This window comes from Perca fluviatilis, chromosome 11 (assembly GCF_010015445.1).
Source record: "Perca fluviatilis chromosome 11, GENO_Pfluv_1.0, whole genome shotgun sequence".
NCBI lineage: Eukaryota > Metazoa > Chordata > Actinopteri > Perciformes > Percidae > Perca > Perca fluviatilis.
Window position 1 is genome coordinate 1788062 of NC_053122.1, and position 22486 is coordinate 1810547.

Consider the following 22486-nt stretch of genomic DNA (forward strand, 5'->3'; position numbering starts at 1 on the left):
TCTCTGTTTAGTCTTCATCAACATTAAGTTGGTGGATGAGAAGGAGGAACCTCATTCACAGCCCTGGTTTATTCCCCCCTACTGACAACTTTACACCTGACACATTTTATTCCTCTCTCCTTTCATAGTGTAACATTTCTTGTATGAAGTGGTCTTTGTAGTTTTCAGCTGACATGGTTCCTGTTTTACAGCTGGTGCAGATTCACTTTGTTCCCTAACATATAAAAGGTGGTAATTATAGTGAAACTGTACATGCCTTTGAATATTTCTCTTTAGAAAGTAAACAAAAGAATGAACAACAAGTGTTATGCTCCGTTGAGAATGTCTCTTGAATGTATAGTGACAGTTTAGTATCTTTTGGTCCTCTGCAGCCATAAGAGGTCAAAGTCAAAGATGGTAAAGTTGTTGGAGAATCTTCTGTTTTTGTTCAATTCTTAAAGGGGAACTATGCACGTTTTTTTAGTATAATTTACCTTAACTGAACAGCTTCGGAGTCATTGTAATGTTCATATGACTTTTTTTCGGGTTGAATGTTGGTAAAAACCTTAAAAAAACTGTGAAAAGAGTTCTTCTGTGAATTATGATGTCACGGAATATAAACTCCCAGTGATTTCAGAGTTTTATTAGTTGGAATGCTGATTCAGCAGCATTCCAACTATTGTTATTCGGTTCTTTCTTTATTTTTAATTTGATTGAGGAAGACACTTAAAGGTACATTATGTAACATTTCTGCTTTAAAATGTCTAAAAACGACCATACCTATGTTATATATTTGTATTAGTTGTGTTCTTACACTATCCCAAATGTTTCCATCAAATGTCAAATCCAGAGAAATCTGTTATTTTATTTTCAGACACGGCACGTTTCCTTTAGTCGCCCGTCAGTGGCGTCATATAACCTTTCACCCTCCAGTTACTCTAACTTCCTCAGAACACTGGCACCAAGATGATACGTTCAGGAGTAATTGTAAATCATACAATGTCACAGGAAAAAAAATACTACTTTTTGCCATACAGCATAATTTTGTGATTAATTACATCCCACTTTTTATCACAGTAATACAACAGAGACCTTATCTATTTTGAAAGTTCAATATCGCTACCAGCTTGACTTTACTACAATGTGCTAACGTTGATGCTAATGCTTTGTGAGTAACATTATGAGGTTACAACATCGTTGAACACGCTAATAAAGTTATTTTTAGTATGACTGTTTTGACCACAGCTAACAGGACTGAGCTAACCCACGAATAACTTCACTAGTAACGTTAACATTAGCTGTATAGATAGATGATTAATCTAATGCTAATTTAGCCAGCTAGCACACCCCGGTCTGTCTGCCTCACTCCCCCGGCGCAGAGAAACTCAGTCGGGATGACCGCTGACAACAGCCCCGGGACATATAGCTAGCTAGTTACCGTTAGCCCCCAGTCAGCTATCAGCCAGCTACTTTCATTACAGCAACCAACGCTAACGGCAGTTTAATTAAACGTCGGGAAACAGACTATATCAGACCCAGCACCGAGCCACAACAGCGGCCATCCATAGCGGTAGCTACATCTCCATAGCGCTACCGGTGTATGTGCCGAATTTCTCCCCCCTTCGCGTTTAGCTGTCTTTACGGTTAGCTAAATTAACCCGACAAAAGGTGGGTTAAGCACCAAAACGAAAAGTTAAGATTACTGAAAAGTGAAGGGGAGATAATTCCCGGCAGCTGGGAGATGTTCTGCTGCTGCACAACAGGCATCAAACGTCCTGGCTCGCTATCGCGGAGATTTCCCCGACAATCCCCCCCACCCACACCGTCTCTCAGCCTCGTTTAGTAGCTAGCTAGCGTTACAACAAACCCCGTCCGCCCCGGTGTTGAAACCATCCAATAGACATTGATATGTGAAATATTTTGTGTTTTAGCTGCTGGCTACTGTTAGCTTGCTGGCTCACTAGCTAACTGGTCAGCTACAAATACAAATCTAATCAAGAAAAACGTAATTATTTTGGGGAAACTGCAGCTATTTTATTACAATAACATGAATAAACGTAACGTGAATAAACTTGAACGGGTAAACTCATCCGTGAACTGATGCATTCTAACCGGCAGCGAAGGTGTTTAACACTAAAAACTCCCATAATTCCACGCAACTTCCCAAAGTCATCAAAAGTCCAGTTTTACCGTCCATTGTTTTGGTTGAGAGACCCCTAGCGGCAGAAAGTTACATATTGTACATTTAACCCATATTGGCTCCAGAGGCGTGTTACTACTGACATATATAGCTATTGAAAGTTGCTTCCTTTTTCTCTTTTTTCCTCTCCTTCTAGCTTTCCCCTCTTTTTCCTCTCCTTCTCTCCTTCTCTCTTCTCTCCTTCTCTCCTCTCCTCTCTTTCCCCTCTTTCTTCTCTTCTCTCTCTCTCTGTCTCTTTCTCTCTGTCTCTTTCTCTCGTTATGCTTGTGTTTTTTATGCAATGGATATGGCTGATAATAAGTTTTTTAGTCATTTTATTGAAACTTATACTTTTGAGTATATTACAGTTTAGCTTCCAGCTTTTCTACAAATGTATTTCAGCTCTTAACTTATGTGCAGTTCAGCTTCCAACTTACAAGTTGTTCAGCAGTGTAGTGCAATGCATTTAAGATATGTCAAACCATGTGTTGGGGTTGTGGATGTTTCTGTTGCCTGTTTGTATATTTCGGTTGCTGTTTTCTGTTTTGTATATTTATTCTGTATTTTTCTGTTCCCTGGCTTGTAGATTTATCCTGTTTTGTGTATTCTGTGGACTCTGTTTTTTTTTGTGTAGATTTCTGTTTCTTGTTTTATTTTGATAGTCCTGTTTTCTGTCTTGTCTTGTCTAGTTTTAATTCCTGTGTTTGCCCGCCTTTGTTGATTACCCTGTCTCTCCTAATGTGTTTCACCTGCTGGGTCACCTGCCCATCGTTACCTCATTACCCAGTGTATTTAGCCCTTGTGTTTCCCTTTTCTCTTGTTACATTGTTTTGTGTCTGTTTTTGTCTTTGCTCTGTCAGTTTGTGTCTGTATCCTGTCGGTGTGATTTTGGAATGTTCCCTGTGGATTTTTTCTTGTCTTTTTCTCTGGGAACTTTTGGATTTGGGACTTTGCCTTTTGCCTGCCTGCCTCAGTTTGCCATTTGCTTTTTGGTGGTGTAGAGGCTTCGTGAAACAATGAAACAGTTGAAGCAAATGTGCCATATTGTGTCGAGGCTTCGAAACAATCCTACACCCGTCTCCACAATGACACCTAGTGGTCACTTGCAGGTGTTGATCTGAAACAACCTTGACAACGAGCCATTAAAAAAAAAATATATATATTGTATTTTTCTAATATGTGAAGCTTGTAAGGCTTGTAGGCTCCTCACTGTGCATAATGTTATTTTGGTCATGAAAAATGAGTATTAATAAAAGAAATCAAGCCACAATATCTCACTTTTTTATAGATTTTTATTCAAAAATATTAATTTCTCTGCTGTGGAAGGACTTAGCCTAATTTTTTTACAGATAATTTCTTCAGCCTTTGAAAAAATCCTCTCACAAGGGACACTTGTTGCAGGCATCTACACTTTGTATCACTGTGTATCTAGAGCACAGTAGTAGAGACCTGTGTCTAGTCTCTTTATGGTCAGTTCAGTTGGTTCACTGTTGTTTGGGATTAATATCTTATCTTATCTGGGATATGTTCATATTCAGATAAGTCTTTTGCTCCTTTCCAAAGTATAAACTGAGGTGCCTGAAGTTCAGAATGATGTCTGTACCAGTGAGGGTAGATATTGTTGTCATTATTCTCATAGTGTCATCTGAGTGTAACAGATTCCCCTTCTCTTATACTAACTTTATCTTCTACAGGAGAGATTTTGTCTCAAGCTATTACTCCTGGAAAAAGAGAGAAATTAAGTCATTAGACTAACATTGTTCATGAGGCTGAGAGGGGAAGCCAGTAGAAAATGTCAACTGTACATTGTTACTCTGGACAGAAACAGCTCAAATGTTCAGAGATTTCTGCTCTGAACTGCAGTTTATATAAATCTTTAGAAAATACTAAAACCATGTTCTTTGTATCTTACCAAAGAAAAAAGCAGCAATAATAATCCACAGCCAATGTTCCATCTCTACAATAAGGTTTAAATCAGCAGGAGAAACTAGCTGATGTGCAACATTCAGTCTGAGAATTGTTCTCTTCACAGCAGCACTAATTATTGACTGAATGGTTGAACACAGTGTAGAAGTAGTGCACCTCCTACTTGATAATGTTGCCCTCTAGTGGAGGTTCAACGTTCAGTACAACAGTGTAGAAAAAAGTCTTCCAGCAGCTTGTCAGTGGCCCAATCCCAATGTCCGGACTCACAGACTCACGGACTTTGGTGCGCGTTCTCGCGAAATTCGTCAGGGCTTAGGGTTGTCCCAATGTGGAATTTGAAAAGGCGTGAGGGTTTGAGTACACACTTACCGAGCCCTTTCCGTGAGTCTGCATCGATGCAGACTTCACCAAAGGGAATTACCCACAGTTCAAAGCGCTTGATCGCTATCAGGGGATAGAGGGAAGGAATCCGGAAATTACGAAGGTAAACAACAGCACGACACACGACCACGGAACGGACCAACCTGTTGTCCAGCTCGTAAAACAAGAGTTTGGATTCAGGCAGCCGTCTCCTGGGCCTCAGCCGTGTGAAAAGCAACAAACTTAAAAGGACAATTCCCAAACCGGCAAGTGTTAGCAACATCTTTGTTATTAAACGTCGCCAAGGTAACATGTGATCTCGTGAAGCGCCGTCCCAATCCCATTTATACCTATCCGAGCCCATGTGGCATTACACACTCGCTCACTTAGTACCTGAGATCACTTAAGTCTGTGAGTCCTTAGTCCTTAGTCCTCAGGGCTCACTTTGGGATTGGGCCAGTGTGTCAGCTTGTGTTTTTGTACAGAGACTGTGGGTTTGCTGTCACTGTGGGCCTCACAGCACAGTAGTACAGAGCAGAGTCTGTCACTGCAGCAGAGGAAATCTGAATTATCATTTTGGTTTTATCCTCACTTACGGAAACAGACAGTCCAGAGTTTGTAGTTTGCATTATTTTTCCTGATTCCAGATGAGAGATGAGGAACTCTGGTGGCTTTCCTGAATATTGTCGATACCAGAAGAAATAATCAGCAGAACCTTTGGAGTATCTACAGGACAGAGTAACAGAGCTGCCTTCTAAACTGTTCTCTTCTTTCTGGACTGCAGTGAGTTCTTCACAGCTGACACCTAAAGGAAGAGATAACTCTCTTATTTATTGTTGTACAATGCTTAAATGATTCACATGCAGATATTATTGAAATATAACTATTTCATACTTCATAATCTAACATACCTGTGAGAATGGAGAGAAACAGCAGAGAAACCAAACAATGCTGCAGTGACAGCATGTTGAATAAAGGTAATGTTGATGCTGTGTATTGATCTCTGTTGAATATAGAAGTTCCTCTCTCTTCTATAGTTCAGTAACAGCTCAGCTCCTCCCATCTCAGAGTCTCTCCTCCTCGTAGCTCTGTATTTTCTATTTTCTCAGCTAAACATCTAAGGTAACGTGTGTCTAGACTACATGAAAAAAAGAATGAAGATTAACAGTGTGTGACTCCCTCTAGTGGATGTTGTGGAGTATTGTGTTGTCTTTGCTCCAAAGGTTTTTGTACAGAGTTTTGGTGTTTCCTGTCACTGTGGGCCTCACAGCACAGTAGTACACAGCAGAGTCAGACACTGCAGCAGAGAAGATCTGCAGGTCTATTTTGGTTTTATCCTCACTCACAGTTACTGAAGCAGACAGTCCAGAGTTTGCAGCATTTTGAGTTCCCACGAGAAAGATGAGAAACTCCGGTGGTTTTCCTGGATATTGTCGATACCAGTAGAAATAATCAAGACCAGACGCTTTTTTGGAGTATCTGTAGGACAGAGTAACAGAGATGCCTTCTAAACTGTTCTTTTCTGTCTCTACTGGAGTGAGTTCTTCACAGCTGATACCTAGAGGAAGAGATTACTGTTATTAGGTGTAAAAGTCTAAAAAAATGATTCACATTCAGATAGTCAGAAACGTTTTCATGTTGTATAATCTAACATACCTGTTAGAATGGATAGAAACATCAGAGAAAAAACACAATGCTGCAGTGACACCATGTTGAATAAAGGTAATGTTGATGGTTTGTGTATTGATCTCTGTTGAATATAGAAGTTCCTCTCTTTTCTATAGCTCACTAACAGCTCAGCTCCTCCCTGAGTCTCTCCGTAAAGTCACTACATCACTACATGATGACAAATATTGAAGTTTATCTGTGTGTGACTCCAACTGGTGGACGTTGTGGAGTATTGTGTTTTCCTTGTACCCAAGCTTGGCCCAGTTTTTCAAAAGGTTTAATCCGGATAAAATTGATCCGGATTTAGTAATACTTTTTTTTGCGATCCGTGATCACGTAATCCAGCTTACTTTTGAGGCAGTTTTTCAAAGCAACATCGGATTGGATCAATCTGATCCGGATAGGAACTTTTCAGGATCACCAAATCTGGATAACCAGTGCTCAAACAGGATAGGAAATCACAATGTAGAACTATAGATATGTAAAGAGCAACAAGTAGAATAGCCAGTGTGGGGTCAATATAAGATTATTCATTTTTGAAATGAAAACACACACATTTAAAAAAAAACTTAAAACAAGAAAAGCCCCACCCCTGCATTCTGCCAGAACGAGCAGACAGGACATGCAAAAGGGACGCGATAGTTAGACACTATTTCTGATTTGGATTTGTTTTGGATTTCAAAAATCTGTGATTGCCATTCTTTGCATTCTTTTGGTTATTCTGTAATCATTGCATGCATCACTAATAAATATTCTAAAAACAAAAATATTTTCGATTGTGATATATATATATATATATATATCAATTAGTGACAGAATAAAATGTATTGTTTTTGGTCAATTTTGACAGCTGTTTGAGGGATTATTTAATGAAGCCAAACTCTTTCTACTTTGCTGTAGGCCTATACTGAAAGGCTGAATACGTTAAAGCCTACCTAATCACTGTAGCCAGACGGATGAACAAATAAAATTAAAACCTTATGAATAAATAGGATATCTTGTAAGATACTGCATGATCCAAATATAGTATTTGATACATTTTTAAAGTTTTCATTACATTTTGGGCATGAAATCCACACTGAATCCACCCTTCCGATGGGATCAGTTTAATCCAGATTTTTTGGATCAAAGTGATCCAAATCCTACAAAAAAGTTCTGAAAAACCCAAACTAAAGGTTTGATCCGGATCAAAACCAAGATTGGATTACGTGATCTAATCCGATTATGTAATCCGTTTTTTCTTTTGAAAAACCCATTTTCAAGATTTGATCCAATCCGTTATCTAAAATCCTAGTGGATTACTTTTGAAAAACTGGGCCAAGGTTTTTAGATTAGATTAGATTAGATTCAACTTTGTCATTGTGCAGAGTACAATTACAAAGACAACGAAATGCAGTTTGCGTCTAACCAGAAGTGCAAAAAAGCAGAAAAGTGCAATGTGATATACAAAGTATAGACAACTGGTGCATAGACAGGACAAGAAATATATTGCAATGTTATAAGAGCAGAATAAATATGGCTATGTAATATGAACAGTGTATGAACAGCATGTACACATATGTGCAATGTCGTAGCAGTGACACTATAATAGTAGTATGAATAATATAGATATGCAATGTATTAGTAGTGTCACAAACCGGCTCATAGCCTGTGGCAAAGAATGAGGGGACACCAACAACAGGTATAGGCCAATCAAGAAGATACTTTATTGTAAATCAAAACTATTAACTTTAAACGAAGAAAAAGGAATGAGGTGTGAGAATGTCATAATGTAAGGTGTCTGTAAAGTACATGGATGAGTGAGTCTGTGTGTGTGAAAATGACTGAGTGGAAAGTAAGAACACCTATAAAGGAACAAACAAAACAGGATCATACCTGGAGGAGCAGAGAGAGAGAGAGAAGAGTGGTTAGAAGCAGTTTAAATACCCTGAGCCCAGGTGGCTCCAATAACAAACGACCCTCCTCTGCCTGCAGGAGGTACCACCCCTGCACTGCAGAGGCGGGGTCGTAACAGTAGAATATATAATAAGAAAAAATGAATAACAATGGATATTCTTAATGCACCATATAGACAGATATGTACAGTATGTACATTTATGTGCAGTGTGGTAACATAAGAGTAGTAAGAATAAGTGTATGTACAGGATGAATAGTATGAAGAGCAGTAGAATATGGCTATGTATAGATGTAATTACAGTATGTACATTTGTAAATAAATAAATAGAACAGTATGGGTGGGGTAGGGTAGTGCAAATTGTCACTGGGATAACCTTTATCAGTTGAACAGTGTGTGACTCCCTCTGGTGGACATTGTGGAGTATTGTGTTGTCTTTGCTCCAAAGGTTTTTCTACAGAGTTTTTGTGTTTCCTGTCACTGTGGGCTCCAGATCACAGTAGTACACAGCAGAGTCAGACAGCTGAAGCTTCTGGATCTTCACAGGAACTGATATTAAGCTGGAGTTCAGTGTGGATGAATATTTCTCCTCGTCCACCGTTTCCCCCGTTCCAACCTTAAAGCGGCTCAGAATGAATTTGGGGCTGTTGTTTCCATCCTGTTTGTACCAGAAGAGATAATCATTAGTTGAACTGCTGCTATATTGACAGCCAAGTGTTACTGCCTCTCCTTCAGTAGCAGTCACATCTCCTTCTGGTTGCAGCACGTTGTCTTTTTGTGCTCTGCATTCTGTAAAATAGCAACAAACAGAATCAGTGTGCTGTTAAAGAATCATATCAATGTTGGATTGATATCAAAGAAACAGAGTTGTGTTCATACCAAGGCTCATAGCAGCCAGCAACACTGAGATGAACAGAGGCTTCATATCTGCAGTGTGGAGTAACTCTGAGCTACAGCAAGTATAAAGAAGGCTGTGATCTCTCTGTTTAGTCTTCATCAACACTAAGTTGGTGGATTAGAAGGAGGAACCTGATCACAGTGACAGGGCTCATTCACAGCCCTGGGTTATTCCCCCTACTGACAACTTTACACTAAACACTTGTTGTGCCTCTCTCCTTTCTTAGTGTAACATTTCTTGTATGAAGAGATCTTTGTAGTTTTCAGCTGACATGGTTCCTGTTTTACAGCTGGTGCAGATTCACTTTGTTCCCTAGCATATAAAAGGTGGTAATTGTAGTGAAACTGTACATGCCTTTTAGTATTTCTTTCTAGAAAGTTTGAAAGTAAACTGAGACTTAATATATAATGTTACATGTTACATTTCATGAATTTTTTTTGAATGTTTCTTGAATGTAGAGTGATAGAGTGAGTTTAGTATCTTTTGGTCCTCTGCAGCCGCATGAGGTCAAATATAAAGATGGTGGAGTTTTTGGGGAAGCTTCTGTTTTCGTTGAATATAAACTACCAGTGATTTCAGATTTATATTAGTTAATGGTCCGTGTACTTTTTCGTTCATTCAATTTTCATTTCATAATCAGACTTAAAAAACAAAAAACGAATGGTTATTTGATTTTCGTTTTAAAATACAACAATTGAAATCGAAATACAAGGCATTTTTTTCCTTTTCATGGTCAAAAGGGGATGGGAGAAATTAAAAATATGCTGTGATTTTCATTTTCTATTTCATATAACAAAAATAAAATCACTCGGAAATAGAAATGAAAAAAGGTTTGTTTTTTCATATTCAGAGACCGGATGTTGTCATTTCCAAGGCAACAGCGCCAGCCTAGCCTACCAGTGTTGCTTTCAGCCCAGGCCAAAATTACTTTGGAAACCTGTGCTCTTGATAATGCTTGGGGGGGGATTTTATTTCATAATGCCACATGTATTTATTCCCCTCTCTCCCTGCCTCCCTCTGACTCTCTGTCTCTCCCCGCCGCAGACAACTTCACCCCAAGAGAGTCGAACCAGCTGAGGAAACAGACTTTCAGTTCACGGCTGTAACGTTACCGTTACGCCACCGTTAACAATCCCAAACGTTCTGTTGCTGATCTGGCAGAGTCACCGGCGGTTCGGGATCAGATCATGGGGATCAGACCTCCGGTGCTGGGTCTATTCTAATATTAGCTGCTGCTGCAGCTAGCTAGCAGATAGCCACCAGCCCTGTGACCTCGGTATATATTCAGTCGTTTCCTTTCTTGCTCCTTTCCAGAGTATAAACTGAGGTGCCTGAAGGTCAGAATGATGTCTGTACCAGTAAAGTCTAATATATTGTAAATTAATCTCATAGTCACATCTGAGTGAGACAGATTTTCCTTCTCTTTTACTGACTTCATCTCCTACAGGATATATTTTGTTTCCAACTATTACTCCTGGAAAAAGTAGAGAAAATGAAGTCATTAGACTAACATTGTTCATAAGGCTGAGAGGAGACAACAGTGAAAAATATGAACTCTACATTTTTACTCTGGACAGAAACAGCTCAACTGTTCAGAGATTTCTGCTCTGAACTTCAGTTCATATAAATCTTTAGAAAATAATAAAACCATGTTGTTCTTTGCACCTTACCAAAGAGAAGAGCAGCAAGAATAATCCACAGCCAATGTTCCATCTCTACAACAAGGTTTACATCAAAAGGAGAAACTAGCTGTTGTTCAACATTCAGTCTGAGAATTGTTCTCTTCACAGCAGCACTTATTATTGACTGAATGGTTGAACACAGTGTAGAAGTAGTGCACCGCCTACTTGATAATGTTGCCCTTCAACAGTACAGTGCCTTGCGAAAGTATTCGGCCCCCTTGAACTTTTCGACCTTTTGCCACATTTCAGGCCTCAAACATAAAGATATAAAACTGTAATTTTTTGTGAAGAATCAACAACAAGTGGGACACAATCATGAAGTGGAACGAAATTTATTGGTTATTTCAAACCTTTTAAACAAATAAAAAACTGAAATATTGGGCGTGCAAAATTATTCAGCCCCCTTTAAGTTAATACTTTAGCAGCCACCTTTTGTGCGCGATTACAGCTGTAAGTCGCTTGGGGTATGTCTCTATCAGTTTTGCACATCGAGAGACACGATATTTTGCCCATTCCTCCTTGCAAAACAGCTCGAGCTCAGTGAGGTTGGATGGAGAGTGGTTGGTGAACAGCAGTTTTCAGTTCTTTCCACAGATTCTCGATTGGATTCAGGTCTGGACTTTGACTTGGCCATTCTAACACCTGGATATGTTTATTTGTGAACCATTCCATTGTAGATTTTGCTTTATGTTTTGGATCATTGTCTTGTTGGAAGACAAATCTCCGTCCCAGTCTCAGGTCTTTTGCAGACTCCATCAGGTTTTCTTCCAGAATGGTCCTGTATTTGGCTCCATCCATCTTCCCATCAATTTTAACCATCTTCCCTGTCCCTGCTGAAGAAAAGCAGGCCCAAACCATGATGCTGCCACCACCATGTTTGACAGTGGGGATGGTGTGTTCAGGGTGATGAGCTGTGTTGCTTTTACGCCAAACATAACGTTTTGCATTGTTGCCAAAAAGTTCGATTTTGGTTTCATCTGACCACAGCACCTTCTTCCACATGTTTGGTGTGTCTCCCAGGTGGCTTTTGGCAAACTTTAAACGACACTTTTTTGGATATCTTTAAGAAATGGCTTTCTTCTTGCCACTCTTCCATAAAGGCCAGATTTGTGCAGTAACGACTGATTGTTGTCCTATGGACAGAGTCTCCCGCCCTCAGCTGTAGATCTCTGCAGTTCATCCAGAGTGATCATGGGCCTCTTGGCTGCATCTCTGATCAGTCTTCTCATTGTATGAGCTGAAAGTTTAGAGGGACGGCCGGGTCTTCGTAGATTTGTAGTGGTCTGATACTCCTTCCATTTCAATATTATCGCTTGCACAGTGCTCCTTGGGATGTTTAAAGCTTGGGAAATCTTTTTGTATCCAAATCCGGCTTTAAACTTCTCCACAACAGTATCTCGGACCTGCCTGGTGTGTTCCTTGTTCTTCATGATGCTCTCTGCGCTTTACACGGACCTCTAAGACTATCACAGAGCAGGTGCATTTATACGGAGACTTGATTACACACAGCTGGATTCTATTTATCATCATTAGTCATTTAGGTCAACATTGGATCATTCAGACATCCTCACTGAACTTCTGGAGAGAGTTTGCTGCACTGAAAGTAAAGGGGCTGAATAATTTTGCACGCCCACTTTTTCAGTTTTTTATTTGTTAAAAAAGTTTGAAATAGCCAATGAATTTCGTTCCACTTCATAATTGGGACCCACTTGTTGTTGATTCTTCACAAAAAATTACAGTTTTATATCTTTATGTTTGAGGCCTGAAATGTGGCAAAAGGTCGAAACGTTCAAGGGGGCCGAATACTTTCGCAAGGCACTGTATGTGACTCTCTCTGGTGGATGTTGTGGAGTATTGTGTTGTCTTTGCTCCAAAGGTTATTGTACAGAGTTTTGGTGTTTCCTGTCACTGTGGGCTGCAGAGCACAGTAGTACACAGCAGAGTCAGACACCTTAGCTGAGATGATCTCCAGTTTAACACGTTTCTTTAACTTGTCAATGTGAGCTGAGAAATCAGAACCAGTTAGCTGAATCGATCCTCCCTCTGTGATGTAGAGCAGGAACTCTGGTCTGGATCTCTGGTATTGTCGGTACCACTGGATATTGTAGATGGCACCTCATATGTACAGGTTAGATTGATGTTTCTGCCCTCTCCAACATGTTCTTCAGTACTTTCTCGCTGTATGCTGTTCATGGAACCCAGGGCTGCAAAATGAGTATTATTCACATCAGTTATCACTGATGTGGACACCTGACCAGGGCAGTCACAAACAGCAGTGAAGAGAAAGAAGACCTTCGGTGGATGTTTCTGATGTTGGTTGAGATGTTGTGCGATTGTCTTAAAGTTTAACATTGTGTGACTCCCTCTGGTGGACGTTGTGGAGTATTGTGTTGTCTTTGCTCCAAAGGTTTTTGTACAGAGTTTTGGTGTTTCCTGTCACTGTGGGCCTCACAGCACAGTAGTACACAGCAGAGTCAGACACCTCAGCAGAGGAGATGATCATTTTGAATTGTTTGTCCTCCACTTTAATCTGCAGTGCAGGAATTACGTTCTTGTTGTTTCCTTCTTGTCCTGAAGCAGAGTGAGAGATGAGGAACTCTGGTGGTTTTCCTGGATATTGTCGGTACCAGAAGAAATAATCACTTAATGACATTTCCAAATATCTGTAGGACAGAGTAACAGAGCTGCCTTCTAAACTGTTCTCTTCTTTCTCTACTGGAGTGAGTTCTTCAAAACTGACACCTAAAGGAAGAGATAACTGTTATTTCATGTTGTAAGAGACTTAATACATGATTAACATTCATCATTCATTACAGCAAGGTGTTCTTTCTGCTGGGCTTTTTGCCTGTCGCACCTCCAACGGTGCCTCTGTTCAGATGTTATTATAATACAAGTTTTCAGTCTGCATAGTCTAACATACCTGTTAGAATGAATAGAAACATCAGAGAAAACACACAATGCTGCGGTGAAAGCATGTTGAATGATGTTGATGGTTTGTGTATTGAACTCTGTTGAATATAGAAGTTCCTCTCTCTTCTATAGTTCAGTAACAGCTCAGCTCCTCCCTGAGTCTCTCCGTCTCCTCGTAGCTCTGGATTTTCACTTCTCTCTTTTACACTACTAAGGTAAAGTTATTCTAGACTACATCATGAAAAATATTGAAGTTTATCAGTGTGTGACTCCCTCTGGTGGATGTTGTGGAGTATTGTGTTCTCTTTTCTCCAAAGGTTTTTGTACAGAGTTTTGGTGTTTCCTGTCACTGTGGGCTTCACAGCACAGTAGTACACAGCAGAGTCAGACACCTTAGCTGAGATGATCTCCAGTTTAACATGTTTCTTTGACTTGTCAATGTGAGCTGAGAAATCAGAACCAGTTGGAGGAATCCCCCCTCCCTCTGTGATGTAGAGCAGGAACTCTGGACTGGATCTCTGGTATTGTCGGTACCACTGGATATTGTATTCACCGTCATACGTACAGTTCAGGTTGATGTTTCTGCCCTCTGCAACATGTTCTTCAGTACTTTTTTGCTTTATGCTGTTCATGGAACCCAGGGCTTCAAAATGAATATTATTCATGTCAGTTATTATTAACTTACACAGATAAACCTCTAGTTATGAAATAACTGGTTAATACAGCAGGTTATATGAGACTTTGATCTCTGCCCTAACACTCACCTATAAAGGGAGAGAAAAGTAAAAACAGGTAAAGCAACATGTCTTTGGAGTTGTTAAAGCCAAACAGACAGCAGATGATCAATGTTCTTCCACTGCAGTATAATGAAAAACTAAACAGTCTCTCTTATATGCAGCCTTTCTTCTCAACATCAAGCTGATTGTGCTTTTAGTTCCTCAAACATTTCTGCTCTGGAGACAGAAATAATCTCATTGGTTGACTTAAACGTCAGTGGATGTGGCCAGAGAATAACCTTTTGTTGAAAGGTGAAAAAATAAAACAGCAGTGAAGAGAAAGAAGACCTTTGGTGGATGTTTCTGATGATTCTTTTTTGCGTCACTTTGTTCCCACATTTTTGATGCTATTTTTCACAACTTTTTACCAATAGTTTTACACATATTTTTGGAATTCATGGTCAATAAATCTCATTTATAGGAGATTATACCTAAATTTGAAATTCTGAATGATTTTGACTAATTTTAGAGGAACTTATGTCGGTGGAGAATCACAGATGTGTGGATGTCAAAGTTTAGTCAGGTTTTGAAACCATTTAAATTTTTTCAAATGCTATAAAATTGAAGTCCCAAAATTCAATGAAAGTAGTATTGGAGTACTTGCAATTGTACTTTGTACATTGTAATTTGGTTAAAAAGAAACCCATATTTCTGATAGAGACGTTTTGAGAACGGGTCAAATTTGACCCGAGGACAACATGAGGGTTAGGTGTGATAGAAGATTGAATCCGCCCAATGGACCAGAAATATTTAAAGGTCCATTGTGTAACATGTTGAGTTACCACCATCAATTCCAAGTATTCCTTTTGGCTTGAAATTTTACATTTGCATTTGCATGAACTGGGGTAGACGCTCCATATTCATGCTCCATCTTGAAATACATTAGCCGGTGAGGGACATACTGCTCCACCTTTCACATTTTTGCTGTCACATGATGAACTCACAGGTGCTGCTAATGCTGCTAATGGGTATCGTAGCTTCCCGGCCCCGGCAAGTTTGAAGAAGGAAACATGGAGGACCACATGTATTCAAAATCCTAATTTCAGGAACAGGAGTCTTCTTCTTCTTCGCCCAGAAAAAGAAAAAGGAGATTGAAAAGCAAAAGAACAGCTTTTCGAAGGGTGAAGGCTACTGTAGCTGTAATATGCAATTTGAACTGCCTGGTGAGAGAGAGTTGATTGCAATATACAATCTCAATGCTAGATGGGAGAAACACACATTGGACATTTAAGAATACGGAGAAATAGTGTCCATTGAGTAAGAAGTTGTGGTGTGAGGAAAAACAGTGGACAAGTTTGTCAGGTGTCTGAGTGAGTGACATGAATTAGAAATAGAACAATCAAATGCTATTCCTTCACATTGAGTTTTTTTAATTAACAATTAGGTAAATCATATATCAGCCAGTACCAGTAAAACAGTAAAGTAACAATATGGACATAAGACAACAAGAAGGTTTAACCCTCCTTTTGTCATCAGGTCAAATTAGACCCGTTTTCAAAATATCATGTTGAATAAAGGTTGATGGTTTGTGTATTGAACTCTGTTGAATATAGAAGTTCCTCTCTCTTCTATAGTTCAGTAACAACTCCATTCCAAAGTGAATGATGATGAACTCTGGTGGTTTTTCTGGATATTGTCGATACCAGAAGAAATAATCAGTATTTTCAGCTTGTTTGGAGTATCTGTAGGACAGAGTAACAGAGCTGCTTCTAAGCTGTTCTCTTCTTTCTCAGCTGGAGTGAGTTCTTCACAGCTGATACCTAAAGGAAGAAATAACTCTGTTATTTCATGTTGTAAAAGAGGTAATATATGATGCACATTCAGATGTTATTAGAATAAACGTTTTCTCAGTCGAAAGGTCTTATCCTTGATTTTTGCATCATTTCTCTCTTGCTCTTTAGAAATATCAGTTTTTACAGAGAAATGCTGCAGCAGCATCTTTGGGTACTCATTTTTGTTTTGTTTGTACCAGTACAAAGTGGGAGTTGGGTCACTGGTCTCAAATGTACAGTCGAGAGTAACTGTCTCTCCTTCAGTAGTAATGACATATCTTGTTTGCTGGCTCACTATGTCTTCTCCTTTACACTCTGGGGAGGAAGAGAATGTGCAGAGGAAGAGCTGAATCAGTAGAGATGATTGATTAAAGGAGAACAATTTAAAGTAGTTTAAATAGTTACCTATCCAGAGAGTCAGAATCAGGATGTTAGTCAGCCAGTGTTTCATGTCTGCAGTGAGAGGGGAGGAGAGAGAGGAAGAGCATTGATACTCTGATGGATCTGGGCCTTCACATCATTGGTCCTTCCTCTTTATCGTCTGTTGAAAATATCTCAACAATTTGTCATTGTCTTGAGGTTTAACAGTGTGTGACTCCCTCTGGTGGATGTTGTGGAGTATTGTGTTGTCTTTGCTCTAAAGAGTTTTGTACAGAGTTTTGGTGTTTCCTGTCACTGTGGGCTGCAGAGCACAGTAGTACACAGCAGAGTCAGACACCTCAGCAGAGGAGATCTGCAGATCAACTTGATTTCTCTCATCATTCAGTGTAGCAGTCAGTCGAGGGTGAGGAGGTTTTGCTTCCACTACAGAAGGCGATGTTGTATCAGTGATCAGGAGAAGGAACTGAGGAGCTGATCCAGGATCCTCTCGATACCACTGGAGATTTTCAGCTTTAACTGAATAGGTACAGGACAGAGTAACATCAGGGCCCTCTGATGAAAACACTTCAGCACTGCTGGCAGTAATATCATCTTCCATCGTGTTACCTAGTGAGGTAAACAACATGTTAGATTTACACTTCTGTTCCAAAGTTACAGATCTAACATTTGAAAAACATCACTCTGACATTTATGAGTAAAGCAAATTAGTAAAGTGATGACATCTACATTATTATTTTTGAAATGTGTAACTTTGAACTCCATCTAAAATCGAAACTGGATCTGGAAAACTTTGAAAATGTCTTTGTATTTCAGGATTTATAATCAAAAACATGCATACCTATGAGAGTGAAGCAAAACAGAATTGCAGTGAGTGTTTCCATGTCTGCAGAGGTGAAATGCTGTTTTTGAATGTTCAGGATGAAGAAGTTTTGTGAGTTGTTTGGTCTGATGTTCACAACTGGAATCAAACAGTTCTCTGTGATGAAGCCACCTCTGCAGTCAGTAGGAGGAGACTCAGATGTTGAATTAGTTTCATTTCTTCAAGTCTTCATCACAACGGAGTGTATGGTTGCAGCCTGGAGACCTCCCGTCTCATGCCTGGGCATGTCCAACAGTAAATTCAGATATTCAGAATATGAAATCGTGAATTATTTTCTAAATGAAGTCAAGGTTAAGTTAGTGAGCATGATGCAATTAATTGAACACCGTTTAAACTCTTAAATTAATGATAGCCATACATATTGTTTATGGATGTTAATATTGTCTCCCTGATGTTAACGTTTGTTGTTTATTTGATGAAACCTGCGATGACTTTACTTTTTTTTATTAATGCTTTATTTGCAAATTCATAACAGTAAAAAAAGGACAAGCATAACATAAAAACGTATGCAAAGTGAAAAAAATATATCTCAACAATAAAGCCACCCACATAATACTAAAATGAATACAATTTTACAATTAACATATGAGACCACAGAAGAGTAGGCTACAATAATATTTCCCATTAGAAGGGGACCTGATATCTAAAATTTGGATAAGTGGTTAACCAATATTTTATTATAGGCTAAATCTTTTTAATGTTCTAATTTCGAAATCTGCATTTATGGATATGAAATATGACAGCAAAAATTGGGATTAATATAAAATATTGGTTAACATCTTCCTTTCTGACACCATTTAAAACTACATCAGCGTTTAACGCTGACGTTTGTTTAAGCCATATGACATGAGAGGGTTTAATTACAAGGTCCAAAAGGCGCATCACTGACGTGAGGCCTCAAGTGTAATATGAAATTAACAGTGACAGTTAATTGAGTGTTTCCTAATAATATTACCAAGCCAACATAAGATAGGATTGGATTGCGCCACGGGCCGCTCCGTTCCACACCATGCCTAACTTTCCATTACCTGGAGGATTTATTGCTAACATTAACAAATTGAGATCAGTCAGAGAAATAGGATTTAAACCAGCTTAGAGCAATTCCTTTAATGCCAACTACATGTTCCAATCTCTGTAACAGGATGATATGGTCAATAGTGTCAAATGTAGCACTAAGATCTAATAAGACAAGTACGGAAATAAGTCCTTTGTCTGCAGCAGTTAGAAGGTCGTTAGTAATTTTCACCAGTGCCGTCTCTGTGCTATGATGCTTTCTAAATACTGACTGAGGTCCTCAAAGAAATTATTGCTATGTAGAAAATGACATAACTGATTGGCAACTACCTTCTCAAGGATCTTGGAGAGAAAGGGAAGGTTAGATATAGTTCTATAGTTGCCTAAGACTTCAGGATCTAGGGTGTTTTTTTCAGAAGAGGTTTTATCACAGCTGCTTTAAATGACTGTGGTACATAACCTGTTAATAGAGACATTGATCATATATAGTAACGAAGTCTTAACCACGGTTAACGCTTCTTTAAGTAGCCTCGTTGGCATGGGGTCATTTCAGCAGAGGAGATGTTCATATGGATTATTTTGTCCTCCACTTCAATCGTCAGTCCAGGGATTGGACTTTTCAATGTTCCTCCTGATCCTAAATGAGAGATGATGAACTCTGGTGGTTTTCCTGGATATTGTCTGTACCAGAAAAACTGATCACTGCCAGGTGCTTGTTTGGAGTATCTGTAGGACAGAGTAACAGAGCTGCCTTCTAAACTGTTCTATTCTTTCTTTACTGGAGTGAGTTCTTCACAGCTGACACCTAAAGGAAGAGATCACTGTTATTTCATGTTGTATGAGACTCAGTGAATGGTTGCAATTTAGATGTTATTAATTAGATGAATTAAACTTGTTCATGTTGCATAATCTAACATACCTGTTAGAATGGAAAGAAACAACAACACACAATGCTGCAGTGACAGCATGTTGAATAAAGGTAATGTTGATGGTTTGTGTATTGATCTCTGTTGAATATAGAAGTTCCTCTCTCTTCTATAGTTCAGTAACAGCTCAGCTCCTCCCTGAGTCTCTGCATCTCCCCGTAGCTCTGTATTTTCTCTTCTCTCCTAGTTACACTCCTAAAATGGTAAAGTGATTCTAGACTAAATCATGAAAAATATTGTAGATTCTAGACTACATAATATTGAAGTTTAACAGTGTGTGACTCCCTCTGGTGGATGTTGTAGAGTATGGTGTTGTCTTTGCTCTAAAGGTTTTTGTACAGAGTTCTGGTGTTTCCTGTCACTGTGGGCCTCAGAGCACAGTAGTACACAGCAGAGTCAGACAGCTGAAGCTTCTGGATCTTCAGAGGAACTGATGTTGTGTTTATTGTAGCATCAAATCTATCTATCTGGAACTCTGGAGCATTATCTTCTGTTCCAATGGTATCACGTCTCAAAATAAACATTGGGAAGTCATTGACATCTTGTTTGTACCAGAACAAATATGCATTCGAGCTAACACTGACTTTGAATGTACAGCCAAACGTAACTGTCTCTCCTTCAGTAGCAATGACATCTCCTGTTGGCTGGATCACTTTGTCTTCTCCTTTACACTCTGGGGAAGAAGAGAACATGCAGATGAGGAGATGAATTGATAAAGATAATTGATTAAATGAGAACAATCAGTATGATTCAATAGTTACCTAGCCAGAGATTCAGAATCAGGATGTTAGTCAGCCAGTGTTTCATGTCTGCAGTGAGAGGGGAGGAGAGAGAGGACGAGCATATGGATCTGGGCCTTCACATCATTGGTCCTTCCTCTTTATCATCTGTTGAAAATATCTCAACAATTTGTGACTGTCCTGAAGTTTTACAGTGTGTGACTCCCTCTGGTGGATGTTGTGGAGTATTGTGTTGTCTTTGCTCCAAAGGTTTTCATACAGAGTTTTGGTGTTTCCTGTCACTGTGGGCTGCAGAGCACAGTAGTACACAGCAGAGTCAGACACCTTAGCTGAGGAGATGATCATATGGATTTGTTTGTCCTCCACATTTACATCCACTTTAACATCTGTTAACAATCTGCTGGGATGTAAGAGCATAGATGGGTGACCCTACTGTGTCGCATTACGTTTTTTTGCAAACGGCATTTGTCTTTAGAACATTGATGATGCGAAGCATAAAGACACTGCAATTTAATGTAGCCTAGGCTACATAACTGATCGACTGGGAAGAAATACGATACCGCTCAAATAGGAAGTTATCTGAAAATTGAAATGTCAGGGTTTCAATATCATCTTCCGACATATAACACCCTGCGAAGTAAAGCAGCTGCTTCAACAACGGGATCATTGACAAAAGGAAATGCCATGTTTTGAGAAATAAAACATTTTATAGTCTGCCTAACATGGTTAATAAACCAACACAATTTTTTTTTATTCATGCCAATAACAAACTGCGCTAAAATGCGCCTGATCCAGACTGAATGAATGAGGAAATGAGGAAATGAAAGAGCATTGTGTCAGAGGGAGGAGACTGAGAGAAACTTGAGGTTTCTTAAAGAAAACCTGCTCCCGACAAGGTTAGGTTCACAGGTTCAGTTACCGTAGTAACTGACTCTGAGGTTAACGCGACCCTGTGACCCTGGTCACCCAACTGTTAGAAACATGCTGTTTTTTATTTTTTTTTAGGTCAGGTAGAATCTTTCTCCGTTTATCCAATTCATTTTTTTGCTGCTTTCATGGCTGTACTAATGTTACAGCTGTAGCACGCTGGGTTTACGTTTTTACAGGTATATATCTGGCAACCCGGCCTGGCTGTCAAACTGGGCCGTTGATAACAACACACAGGCCAAAACATTTTTTCACAACAAATTTCAAAATGAAAGAGTACTGACATTAGCATTGTTGTCAGAAAAGATAGTATTTCAGCTTAACATGTCTCCTTAATATCTGATGAGGCATTGGTGTCATTTTTGGATTTATTACAGTAGATACATTACATATTGGACCTTTAACAAAAAGAATCTTCTAGTTACACTAAGGTAAAGTGATTCTAAATCATAAAAAATATAGTAGTATTGTGTTGTCTTTGCTCCAAACGTTTTTGTACATAGTTATGGTGTTTTCTGACAATATTTCAACATGTTACGTTTTATGCTTTTTTCATAATGTTTCTTGAATGTAAAGTGACAGTTTAGCATATGTTGGTCCTCTGCAGCCGTTTGAGGTCAAATTCAAAGATGGTGGGGTTGTTGGGGAAGCTTCTGTTTTCACTGAAATTCTTAAGTTAGTGAAATCTTTGGTGCTAAAAATTTGATTCTACTGAGTTCTTCTGTGAATTATGATGTTATGGAATATAAACTACTAGTGATTTCGGTTTTATTAATGTTTAATTTTCTATTTGGAATGCCAACATGTTGAACAATGGAATGAGCTCATTGTGGCCTAATGGCCTACATCGTATGAAGAGGATTTAGTAGGTAAGTCAGTGTCCATTTATTTGTTGTCATGGTGTCATGTGTTTGAACCATCATACAGTTGGTTTGTCATTGATGTGGATTTGCTGCTCATGTGAATCATCCCACAGTGTGACATTAGCAGCTGTAACCACAGGGACTCTGATAAAACTGGAATAATCAGAATCAATCTGATATGAAGCTGTGGTTTGAATACCACTTCCCTCCTCTTTGAAGATTAGTCAGATATCTGTTTTCAGGTTTTTGTACAGCCTCTTCTACACTTTGTATCACTGTGTTTTTAGAGCACAGTAGTAGAGACCTGTGTCTGCCAGGATTAGTGTTTTTATGGTCAGTTCAGTTGAGTTTTGTGATGTTTTGGATTCATATCGCTTATCTGAGATATATTCAATCCTGTACTCTATTGCTCCTTTCCAGAGTATAAACTGAGGTGCCTGAAGGTCAGAATGATGTCTCTACCAGTGGAGTTCAATATATAATTAATTAGTCTCATATTCACATCTGAGTGTAACAGATTCTCCTTCTCTTTCACTGACTTCATCTTCTACAGGTGAGATTTTGTCTCCAGCTATTAGTCCTGAAAAAGTAAAGAAAATTAAGTCATTAGACTAACATTGTTCATGAGGCTGAGAGGAAAAGACAGTGGAAAATATCAACTGTACATTGTTACTCTGGACAGAAACAGCTCAACTGTTCAGAGATTTCTGC

The 22486-nt window shown here is 39.1% G+C and overlaps 1 gene segment (V, D, J or C); it reads right to left on the reverse strand.

Moving 5' to 3' along the window:
• Nucleotides 1-8460: 8460 nt before the first annotated feature.
• LOC120568498 lies at nt 8461-10617 on the reverse strand. The segment is given in 2 exon segments: nt 8461-8795; nt 10575-10617. Coding segments are annotated over 2 exon segments (378 nt in total).
• Nucleotides 10618-22486: the final 11869 nt, after the last annotated feature.